Here is a 12,829-nt window from a genome sequence, read left to right on the forward strand (position 1 = left end):
CACCAGTTTCAATGTTTGGATGTTGTTTAACCCATTGCTCAATTTGATATCTCTCACCATCGTTGATAAAGATTTTAAAAGTTTCGCTGTCTAAAATTGACGAAGTCATGGCGTTGAAACAAAAATGAATTTGTTGGTTTTATTTTTATCTTATATGACAAGTGGGCAGTTTTCAGTTTCCTAGGAATCACACAGTTATTTCCTGGAACTCTCTAAATGTCATTAATTCATGCGAAGCATTTTAATTATTTTGTAATAATTAGAATTTGTCTAATGTTTTGATATCAAAAGTGAAAACTGAATTTTGAAAAAGTCAATCTGTATTATCTACAAGACTATAAATGTCTTTTTTGTTTGTTCTTAAATCGCAGAGTAAAGTGTTTATAAGTATTATATGTTACATATAAAAAAAGATTTTCTTTTGCGACATAGCTGTGCTACAGCGTACTTTTGATTACTCATTTGCTGTTTTCAAGGTCTTCAGTGTTTATTTTCCACAACTACAACCAATTTTCCAACCAATGTTAACATGAAATGGTTGAACAGTCTTCTTACCAAAAACTTATGTAGTGCTTGTTGGGATATTAGAGATTCAACACTTGGTTTTATCAAACATCTTCTTCGTTGTCACTGTAAGTTCACTATTTTAAAACTAAACAGCATACTGTTAAGAATATTTAGGTAACGAATGAAAATGTGCATTGATTGATTTGGATACATTTATTATAGTTAACAACAACAGCAAAAAACAGTACGAACAGAACAGAGTAAAGCAACATCACATGACATAGTTGATCATTATAGTATAACTTATATGAAGTTCTTCAACACTCCCACTTAATGATCATACTATAAAAAGTTTTTAACTAATCCAATTAATGTCTCTAACTTGGGAATTACTTAATTTTCTTGACTCCCAACATATCTCGAAAGTTCTCAAAAGTTTTTCTTGGTAGAGCTTTTGTCATAATATCTGCTAAAATATTATCTGTCGAACAGTATACCACAGACATCACATCACGATTGACTTGTTCACGGACAAAATGAAAAGCTATGTCCACATGTTTGGTTCGATTATGGAATTTAGGATTTTTTGTAAGTTCTATTGCTCCCTGATTGTCTTCGAAAACTATAGATGGTTCATCTTGCTGTGTTCCAATGTTTGAAAGCAATCTTCTCAACCAAACAATTTCTTGGCTTGCTAAACTTAAGGCTATGTACTCGGCTTCAGTGGTTGATCTGGATACTGAGGTCTGTCTCTTACTTCTCCAACTGACAGTATTATTTTGGATTTGAAACACATATCCGGAAGTTGATCGTCTGGTCTCAATATCACCTCCCCAGTCTGCATCAGAATATCCGGATAACACAGGATCTGAACTAGTAGCCGTGAATAACAAACCATAATCCAACGTTCCCTTTAAATACCGGAGGATTCTCTTTACACCTTGCCAATGTACTACGCTCGGTCGAGACATAAACTTCGACAAAATTCCGACTGCCGATGAAATATCGGGACGAGTAGCAGTAGCTGCATAGGTCAGACAACCAATTGCCATTTGATATCTTTGAGTCTCCACTGGTGTCTCATCTTTTGACAATGACTCAAATTTCATTCCAGTCTCCATCGGTGTTGTGACAGGTTTGCATTGGTCCATCCCAAATCTCTTAAGTATCCCTTCCAGATATTTTGGCTGACTAATGGATAGTGTTCTTGTCTTGCGGTTTCGTTCAATCACCATTCCAAGAACATATTTCACTTCTCCTAAGTCGTCCACTTTAAATCTTTCAGCAATCATATCTTTTTCCTTTTTTAGCATCTCTGAATTATTTGAAAACCATAGCATGTCGTCAACATAAATAGCCATTATCACGAAGTTAATCTTTTCCTTTTTGTTTTACTGACTTAACATAGACGCATGGATCTGCAGTTGATTTCTTGTATCCGTTTGATGTAAGATAGGTGTCAATAGAGGTATTCCAGCACCTAGCTGCCTGCTTGATGCCATAAATACTTTTCCTAAGCTTACATACGAACTCAGGTCTATCTTTGTCAACGTAACCACTAGGTTGTTTCATGTATATTTCATCTTGCAATTCTCCTTGCAAGAACGCTGTATGGACATCCATTTGATGAATCTCCCAATTATAGATATTAGCGACAGCCAATAGTGATCTTATAGTTGTGTTACGAACTACAGGTGAGAATACTTCTTGGTAGTCTATCCCTTCGGATTGAGAATATCCCTGAGCAACCAAACGAGCTTTAAATCTGTTGACAGTTCCATCAGAATTGTATTTCACTTTGAACACCCAACGACTTCCCACAATATTCTTGTTGTTTGGTGGAGGAACGAGTTCCCATGTTCCATTATTGATTAAAGAGTCATACTCAGAATCAGTTGCCTTTTTCCACTGATTTGCATGTTCTCCTGTCCACGCTTCTTTTATGTTTAAAGGCTCATCAACATCTTCCGTGAGGTTATCAACAATATAACACTCGTCGTCAAATCGTCGTGGAGGTCTGCGTATCCTTTTTGCATTCAAGTTTTCAGTCTCTCGCAAGAAACGTTCTTCATAACTTTCTCCCACTTGTTGACCAGGCACCGCATTTTCATTGACATTCATGTCATCAACAATTTGGTCACCTTCGTCATTTTCAGGTTGTTTTTCTTGAACTTCGATTGATTTATCTTCTTCGGGATAGTAGAAAGATTTGGGTTGTGCAGAAGAATCCTTACTAAATTCGTAAAATTTGTTTTCAGCGAACATAACATCTCTTCCACGGATAAATCTTTTTGATAATGGATCATAGAGTTTATAACCTTTGGTTCCAGCAGGATAACCAACAAAAATAACTCGTCGGCTCTTTTCTTCAAATTTTCTACGATTCTCGGTTGGAATATGGAGAAATGCTAAGCAGCCAAATACTTTCAAATGCGACACATTAGGCTTCTGATTAAAAGGACTTCATAAGGCGTGATTCCTTTGATTGAGCTATTGGGACTTCGGTTTCGAAGATAGGCGGCAGTGCTGACAGATTCAGCCCAAAATTCTCTTGGTAGACTTGCATGATGCATCATACACGTGGCAGATTCCACAAGTGTCCTATTCATCCTTTCTGAGACACCGTTTTGTGCAGGACTATAAGGAGCTGTCAACTGATGACTAATTCCTTTTTGTTTCAAATATGATTCGAATTCCTTTGAACAATATTCACCGCCATTGTCGGTACGAAGCACTTTAATTGGTTTGCCAGTGAGGTTGGTGACATGATTAACGAACTCTTGGAATTTTTCTAAAACTTCACTTTTTCTCTTGATAAAATAGACATACGTGTAACGAGAAAAGTCATCAATGAAAGTTACGAAATACTGTGAGTCACCAAATGAGTTAACCAATATTGGTCCACAAACATCACTATGTACCAATTCCATGAGATTAGTTGCACGCTTTCCACCTCCTTTAGGATATTCAGTTCTATGTTGCTTTCCCATAATGCAACTTTCACAAATTGAACGTTCCTTACTTTTGTCTTCATTACTTATTCCATAAACCATTTCCCCTTTCATCAATTCTTTTATATTGTCAATACCTAAATGACCATATCGATAATGCCATAGTTCAAGGATAGAATGTTTTTGTGAAATGTATACATGATGATCTTCTTCTTTTGTTTGTAGCAAATAAAGTTTACTTAGAAGATTTCCAACAGCTTCCATTAGCAACTTCCCATTTCTAGCAATTTCACATCTCTTGCCTTTGAATTCCACTGTTGCACCTAATTTGATCATTGCTCGAACAGAGAGTAAGTTTTTATCAAGATCAGGTAGATATAGAACATGTAGAGCTATTGCTTGATTACGATTTCCCAGATCACACACAATATGATAAGTACCTTGACCAAATGCCAATATTGACCGATTATCTCCTAGATGAACAATACTTGGTTTGTCAAATGCTGTGTATTCTGTTAAGCGATCCTTCTCACTGGTCATGTGTTGTGTTGCTCCCGAGTCAATAATCCATACTGATTTATTCAGCAGATCAGTAGCTACCAATGCTTTCTCTTCATTAGTCAAAGCATCTTCTTTCTGTGCATACCAAGCTGAATTCTTCTTTTCCTTTTGATGGAAGGTGTTCCCACCACTTTTCATATTCCGCTTTGGACAATCACGGGCGAAGTGCCCAACTTCTTTGCAATTATGACATTTTCCACGAAATACCATACCATTTTTCTCATTATTGTTGCTTTTGCCTTTCATATATTTTCCCCGTACTGTATATGCATTCTCTTTAGCTTTTGTATTCACACTCCTTTCAACATCGTTCAATAACATATTTTTCACCTTATCATATGATAGATTCTCATCACCCACTGCATCTAGTGCCGTAATTAGGGGTTTAAACTCTTCCGGCAAGCTGGCAAGCAATGTCATGGCCAGTTCCTTATCATCGATCGACACATTCATTTCTTTCAGTTGATCGTGCAAAGATTTTAAATGACTTACATGTTCCATCATATCATTACCTGGATGAAAACGAAGCGAGTAGTATTGTTGTCTTAAGCGTACTTTTTGCAGCAATGATTCACGAGCAAACTGCCTTTTCAGGGCATCCCAAGCTTCCTTGGCTGTGTTTGTATCTCTAACGTGAATCTGGTATTCGGGTTCTATGGCTAAACATATATATGTCCAGGCTTTCTTCGCACTTGAAACGAATTTTCGTCGCACTTCTGCATCAGCATCTTCCGTTGGAGTTTCAGCCGTTCCATCTGTATGCTCAAACAAATCATGACTCTCCAAATATAAGCGCATGTTGAAGGACCAAGAGCGGTAATTCGACCCATTCAGTTTCGCGAATTTCAACGTGTTTACATCAGCCATGTTTAACACAAAAATTTCATTAAATATATTTCATACACATTCATTCGGTTTACCTAATCGTACTTAGGCGTTCTGGGCCCATAACCTGTTAAGAATATTTAGGTAACGAATGAAAATGTGCATTGATTGATTTGGATACATTTATTATAGTTAACAACAACAGCAAATTCGTTGTTTGATTCGAATCTACTGTTCTTTCTATGGAAATTAGTGGATGACAACTAAAGTTACGTCAGAGCGACTTGTATTTCTGCTATCGGCTTTCTCGCAATGCACGATCGTATATGGAAGCATTTCCAAGAAATTCTTACATTAACTGAGGTATATATCAAAAAGGTGAAATATTTCATCAGTCTCACATCTACTTTGATAATGGATCGTTTTAATTTATGTTTTACATTACATCGTGTTTTACTCTTTTGTGTGCAAGAAGAAACACTTCGAAACCTCTTTTTAATAAAGGTCTAATATAATAAAACTGTCGAAACATAAAATTTTTATCTCTGACAGGAAAAGGTGCTAAATTGTATTTTGATGCAATTCAAAGATGAAGAGTCGGCATTTGCTCGACGTGCCACAGTGGAAACATTGTGTTTTTGGTTGGAAAAACACAACATTATATTGCTGCATTTGAAACCGGCTGAATCTTTTCGTCTTACACCAATTTCTGAAGTGCTTGAAATGGCGTCACAAGATTTTGACTGGGAAGTGAAAGTACTTGTCCTTGATTTTTGGAAGATTATGTTACAAGATATTAAATGGAAAGTTGTAGCCTTGGAAGATATTGAAATTAGTTTCATTAATGAAGTCGGCAAATACATATTGTCAGCAATAATCGATTGTGACGCACCTGTTGGAGCTAAAGGTTTTGAACTTCTCAATGTTATAAAAACAAGAGCAAATGAAATTGCTCAAAAACCTACTTTGCTTTATAAGAGTTCTATAGATGAATTGTACAATTTCATTATCAAAGCTCAAAAAGATTGTAATACGTCCCTTTTAAAGACACTATTAACGGTAAATTTTTCAGATTATATCGAACATTACCAAACTGTAACGACATTTCTGCAAGATCCAATACCGTTTTTACGAGACATATTGACAGCAGCGTCAGAAAATGAAGACAATTTCTTAGATTGTTATTAACAACTTAAATATTGAAGAAAATGCAACTGATGACAAATGATCTTCGCATATTTTGTTCAATATATTTATTGTTTAGGTTTTGTGAATGGAAGTTTCAATAGTATACATAAAAGTCATGGTAAATATATTTCTAATGCGACATGTCTATTGATAGAAGTGCAAACGTGTGTAAAAAAATGTCTTCCTTTGAATGTTTATCCCAATGTCTGACTAATCATTCTGTTGCAATATTTTTCTAGTCCAAGGTTTTTTTTTGCGTTTCGATCCATGGCTTCAATTTTTTTGTGGGTTTTTTTATCTTTCTTTTGTTTTTTAACCTTGGCATCTTTTGAATCAATATCCATTTACTTTTCTGTTTTCTTTCTTTTTTGGAAGCGTGGAAAGAATTTAAACCTTTTTATCTTTCTTTTCTTTGATAATTTTTGATCTTCACCATTTTTGACATCAATTGGTAAACTTTCTATGTCTTTGTCTGTTTGCTGATTCTTATCTTTATTAGACGATTTTTGAACTTCACGATCTTTAACATCATCTGGCGAACTTTTTATACTTTTTCTTGTTAGAAAGTATTTATTTTTAATAAGTGACTTTTTATCTTCCTTTTGTTTTTTAAACTTGGCCCCTTTAGAATCAATATCTTTTGACGTCTTTGTTTTCCTTATTTTTCGGAAAGGTGACAAGCAAGTAAACCTTTCTCCAGTTGATTCTTCATCTTCACTAATGTTGACATTAACTGGCAAAAGTTCAGTACCTCTACCTGTTTGCTGATTTTTATTTTCGTGAGGTGGTTTTTGTTCTTCCCCAATGTTGACATTAACTGGCGAAAGTTCTTTATCTTTATCTGTTTGCTGATTCTTATTTTCGTGAGGTGGTTTTGATCTTCCCCAATGTTGACATTAACTGGCAAAAGTTCTGTACCTTTATCCGTTTGCTGATTCTTATTTTGATGAGCTAATTTTTGATCTTCACCAATGTTGACATTATCTTGTAATAGTTCTACAACTTTATCTGTTTGCTGATTCTGATTTTCATGAGCTAATTTTTGATCTTCACCAATTTTGGCATTATCTTATGATAGTTCTGCAACTTTATCTGTTTGCTGATTCTGATTTTCATGAGCTAATTTTTGATCTTCATCAATGTTGGCATTATCTTGTGATAGTTCTGCAACTTTATCTGTTTGCTGATTCTGATTTTCATGAGCTAATTTTTGATCTTCACCAATGTTGGCATTATCTTGCGATAGTTCTGTAACTTTACCTGTTTGCTGATTCTGATTTTCATGAGCTAATTTTTGATCTTCACCAATGTTGGCATTATCTTGCGATAGTTCTGTAACCTTACCTGTTTGCTGATTCTGATTTTTATGAGCTAATTTTTTATCTTCACCAATGTTGACATTATCTTGTGATAGTTCTGCAACTTTATCTGTTTGCTGATTCTGATTTTCATGAGCTAATTTTTGATCTTCACCAATGTTGGCATTATCCTGCGATAGTTCTGTAACTTTACCTGTTTGCTGATTCTGATTTTCATGAGCTAATTTTTGATCTTCACCAATGTTGGCATTATCTTGCGATAGTTCTGTAACCTTACCTGTTTGCTGATTCTGATTTTCATGAGCTAATTTTTGATCTTCACCAATGTTGGCATTATCTTGCGATAGTTCTGTAACCTTACCTGTTTGCTGATTCTGATTTTCATGAGCTAATTTTTGATCTTCACCAATGTTGGCATTATCTTGTAATAGTTCTGTACCTTTATCTGTTTGCTGATTCTTATTTTCGTGAGGTGATTCTTGATCTTCACCAATGTTGACAGTAACTGGCAAAAGTTTTGTACCTTTATCTTTTCGCTGATTCTTATTATCGTGAGGTGATTTTACATCTTCATCAATGTTGATATTAACTGGCGAAAGTTTTGTACTTTTATCTGTTTGCTGATTCTTATTTTCGTGAGGTGATTTTACATCTTCATCAATGTTGACATTACATTCTGTGTATATACAATGCTGGTATTAATTTTTAGATTACGAACTATATAATAATAAAGAATAAGAGTGGAAATAATAATGAGAAAAACGTACAATGACTGATAATATCAAAGATTATCATAGAAATATCAATAATTATAACTTAAAAAATGATCAACCAACACATGGTGTTAATGTCATGTAACAATATTGCTTAATTTAACGTATTATTTAACGAGTACATAATTAAACTGTCTATGGTGAAAATTTCAATGCTTACCTTTAAGTTCTGAATTGTTTTTTAATTTTTTATTTGACCTGATAGCTGCATGCACCCGAACAGGGAGATCAGGGAAAGTTTTGAGAAAATACAACTTGTGATCGCCAATCTTATAAAATGGTTGTGGTCTAGGCCGAGGTCGATCGTTCCAGTGCTGCCCAAGGTTTCGAATAAGTCTCAAGCATTCTGTCCAAGCGGATCCGTACCTACAAATTTTTCCATTCACCTCATCTGTTGTAAAATAAGCATATACATCACTATCAATTTGACTTCTCCAGTCTGAAGATTCATTATTTAATTGATAGACCACACTTGACTGGGTATCATTTGTCTTAATTGCCAGTTGGTTCCCAACTTTACATAGCATTTCAAATTTCTCGTCATCTGACATAAAAAATGGGTGTTTCAACGCCTCGTTGGCAGATGGCCTGTCTTCTGGCAAACGATTTAACATCCACGTCAAAAGGTCTTTCAGCGTTTTATTCTTGATTTCATCCAAGCCAACAGGGTTTCCTTTCAACATGTTGTCCAATCTATAGCGTTTCACTCCAAAAGGATGTTGCCCTTGTGTTGCAACATAATAAGTCACCATTCCGGCATTCTAAAATAATAAGAAACGTGAAAACAAAAATAAAATGTCAGAAAATTTAATTTAAACGTATGTTCTATAAATGTTAGTATTTCCTACACCTACATATACATCAGATTCTTTTTTGTAACGTCCTTTATCTTCTGTGTCTATATCTTCCCGATATGACTCAGGAGCAATCCAATACTCAGTTCCAGTGTTAGCTTTGCTTACATATGTGCTATTTTCATCATTCAATATTCGACTAATTCCAAAGTCCGCGATCAAAAATTTGCCATGCGAGTCTCGGAGAACATTGGAAGGCTTCAAATCGCGATGAAGAATAGGATTTGGGTCAGTATGAAGATCAGCTAATCCATTTAAAATTTGTCTAAGAACATCAGGAAGAGCTTTTTGAAGATTTTCTATGGTAGACTCTTCCACAAACTTCTTCAATGATTCTTCGCATAAGTCTAATACTAAATAAACATAGTCCGTTCCAGTATCTTCCTCTAAGAAGTAATAATTCACAACATATTTCGACTCCCTTGCATTGAATTCATTTAAAATTTTTTTTTCGTCCTGTGCGGGCTGTAGGTAGTTATTTCTACGTATTCGTTTTACTGCTTTGCCGTAACCATCCTTTGTCAGTCCAAGAAAGACACAGGTTTCATTGCTTCCTTTGCCAAGGCTACATCTGTCCGAGAAAATTACACGTAAATTGCCCTTCTGTTCAATATCTGCTTTAAGATAACACAATTCTGACAACAGTTTTCCATGCTTGACAGAATGACCAAGATATTCCCACTTTTGAAACTGAATTTCTTGAAAAGACATCAAAAAGTACCATTTACAAAGGGGAGTGAAACAAATATATTCAAGGGATATGTATATCGAATTTACCCTTACTACATGGGATAACCACTTTATATGTTGATTTAAATCTTATAAATTACTGATAACGACGTACATCTATTCAATACGCAAACATGTATTTGTTAAGATTGAGGGAAGCTGATACAAAAAATCGTTCTTTATTTAAAATGTAGTGCTTTTTTGCACAACCTATGTTTATGTTTAAAAAAATTGCTATCCAATGAATAACACTATCCAGGCTTCGTGTAACTGGCCACTGCTATACAACCTGATGTTTATTGAAATATTTTGAGCGTAGAAAAATTAAAGTTTCTGGAACTTATTGTTAATATTTAAAGTATATATTTCATAACGGAAGATAACAGAATGGCTCTACTTTAGCAATAGATTTTTACCCTCTTAACACCTTACATCATACCTCTATTATTTTAGTTTAATTAAGTCTGTGGCTCTTTAAATACTGCTTAGAAACAATGCATAATATAAAAATAATAACATGCATAATTTTATGAATATGAACCCTCAAATTATTGATCTTTCCACGACTATGATTCTAACTATAATATAACAAAATAACCATTCATTTTTGGTCAAGGCAAACTGTGAATCACCTTTTTAAGAAAAAATTTAACTTGTTGAATTTGATTGATTATTTGCAACAACGGCATTATTTGGTTTTATTAAGCTTTCACGTTTAACTGTACATTAATGGTTTATTTGTGCAATTTGCTTGGCTGATTCCGGAGGCCATAATTCAACACAAGATATTGACCAATTTTTGTTTTGCAATTCTATTCCGTATTCTTTAGCTTGTCATTTAAAGAAAAAACTTCTTTTGGCATTTATCTTACTTTGACCTTTACTTAAAACTGTCCATTATTAAATCATAATTAATTTGACATAAATCCTATGGATTTTTCGTCTTTAACTTTATCAAGTGTTTTCAGCCTGCTCATATAAAACACAAAACAAAAAAATTTCATTTCGACAACAGTGAGCTACCAAATGACAAAAGATAAAAGAGCAAAATCACGTAAAAAGATCATAATTTTAAACAACATGTGACACTTTACCCTTTTTTTCGTAGAAATTGAATAGGCCACCGAATAGACATATTTTTAAATAAAAATGAAAAAACTAGGAAAATAAAATCATACAAAATTTCACAAGCTAGCTGATAATTTTTTTTTATTATAATGTTTAATAAAAATGCTTCCTTGTCGCCAGGCGCAAGAAAAATCATATAAAACTTGGATACATTAATTTTTTTTAATTCCTCTCAAAAGATCAACGACAACGTTTTTTTTTATATTATTTTGAACTGCATGGGAAATGCCTTCGTTTTGACTATATTTAACGACAAAACAGAGTACGCATGCCTTGTTTGCTTTTTTGAATGCCACCTGGAGCATTGTTACTCATCATATAAGCAAAATTATCTTTCCTCAAATCTATAACATAACAAGCATAATTTTATAGTACAAGCATGTAGGCATAATTTGCCTTGGACGCAAAGGAAAATTTTCAAAGAAACTTGGCGCATGATGTCGATTTTTATTTTATTTATGTATAAATCATTTCTGGTTCGCATGGATAGTTGGAACAAAAAAATTATTGTCTGATTTAGGGAATTAGTGTGTCAACGTGCATTTCTACAATTTTGTTTATACTTTTTTAGAAACTGACTAAATCGCTTGCAACAGCAGCAACAGCAATTGATCTTTAACGATAAATCGTGCATTTCATTTGAGCTTTTTCTGTGGCCTTTATTCAATAGTTAACTCATTTTCGACAAATATAAAATAGTGAAAAAATTTCTTTTTGCCATTGTATGTCTTTTATTATAGCTTTCAATACATTTTTAAGGATTTGCTTGTGTCAGCAGTGAAATCCTTTAAGTAGTTGTACGGGTAAGATAGATATGTAGATAGATAGATAGGCAGTAACACTATGGCGTAAAAACCACTTACAAATTAACAGTATGTTCCGAGATATCGCAAATTCGTTAACCACCGGAACGAACAATTCGCATTTTCTGTTTGTCTTTATTTAAGATTTTCTGATGAAGAACAGGGCTAATTTTGAAAAATATAAGCAAATAACATAATTCAATTGATAAGAAAACATCATTTGCTTTTCAATGCCCACGTTAAAACGCTTTTTAAGGTAGCTAATATTAAGGAATTTATCCGACGGGGAGCAGGCCATTTCATTACTTAAAGATATTGTGTTTCTTCTTTTTTTATATTTTTTTCAACGTTTTTGCGAATAACATTTGTTCGGAGGGTTGAATAAAATCCGTAGGTAGCACAAATGTTTCATAGAGTAGTGAGGCAAAAAGGACGGGGGCAAAAGCCAGTTGTTTCGTCTTTTACATACTATGCCGATGTATGTTATACATGCAAATGTAATAACAAACTGATAGTCTTTGACAGTCTCAAATTGATAGTCTTTGAAAAACCCACTCTTGCATGTTTTCCCAAATTGCACCTGAAAACATGCAATTACCTATACTGATAATATTTAACTTCAGCGTAAGTACATTTCCGCCGGCAAGTTATTGATATTGACCGACTCGTGTTTTTCAATTCCATCAGATATTATTTTTCACAACACTGTATAGCCTCCATAAACGCAGCTAGAAGAACGTATCTTTTTTTCAATGTTTGTTAAAACCAAGACTTTTTAAGGATTGTGCATCATCAACATGATGTAGGAAAACATTTTATGCGAGCTCCATCGCTTTTTCATGTTATTTATTGGGTTTGCCATGTTTTCTAGGACTATATAAAAAGGCACATAGATTTCTTTAACACACCAACATATAAACTAAGCCTAAGTAATGAACAATAAGATTACGAGCTTGAGATTTCTATAAGCTAATAATGGATGAGGGTGAAGGCAAAATCATCACCAGAAATTTTAGAGATTGCTCACACGCCTAGATTCTGTAATCAAATACGACTGCGCGGTTTCATTACAAATTTTGTAAGGCTTGAAATAAGTTTTGAATTTAATGCAACTTCTATGGGACGTATTGAGGCTTGCAATATCAATTATAGACAAGTAATACTTCTGTACTGTGTTATAACAATTGTTTA

At 34.0% G+C, this 12,829-nt stretch overlaps 1 protein-coding gene across 3 annotated transcripts; it reads right to left on the reverse strand.

Annotated features, from left to right (window-relative positions):
• Positions 1–6,619: 6,619 nt before the first annotated feature.
• LOC124453556 (serine/threonine-protein kinase/endoribonuclease IRE2-like) lies at positions 6,620–9,756 on the reverse strand. Of its 3 annotated transcripts, none has more exons than XM_047004340.1 (5): positions 8,979–9,756; positions 8,285–8,885; positions 8,014–8,027; positions 7,791–7,929; positions 6,620–6,950 (listed from the first exon to the last, which is right to left on the reverse strand). In XM_047004340.1, the coding sequence occupies exons 1-5, from the start codon at positions 9,687–9,689 to the stop codon at positions 6,691–6,693; spliced, it is 1,725 nt and encodes a 574-aa protein (XP_046860296.1). In that variant the 5' UTR covers positions 9,690–9,756; the 3' UTR covers positions 6,620–6,690. The 3 variants fall into 3 exon arrangements, with proteins under 3 accessions (XP_046860296.1, XP_046860295.1, XP_046860294.1); XM_047004339.1 differs by having other exon boundaries at positions 6,910–6,952; positions 7,288–7,929; XM_047004338.1 differs by having other exon boundaries at positions 6,910–7,929.
• Between the last annotated feature and the right edge of the window lie 3,073 nt (positions 9,757–12,829).

The sequence above is a fragment of the Xenia sp. Carnegie-2017 genome, unplaced genomic scaffold (genome assembly GCF_021976095.1).
Source record: "Xenia sp. Carnegie-2017 unplaced genomic scaffold, XeniaSp_v1 HiC_scaffold_25, whole genome shotgun sequence".
NCBI lineage: Eukaryota > Metazoa > Cnidaria > Anthozoa > Malacalcyonacea > Xeniidae > Xenia > Xenia sp. Carnegie-2017.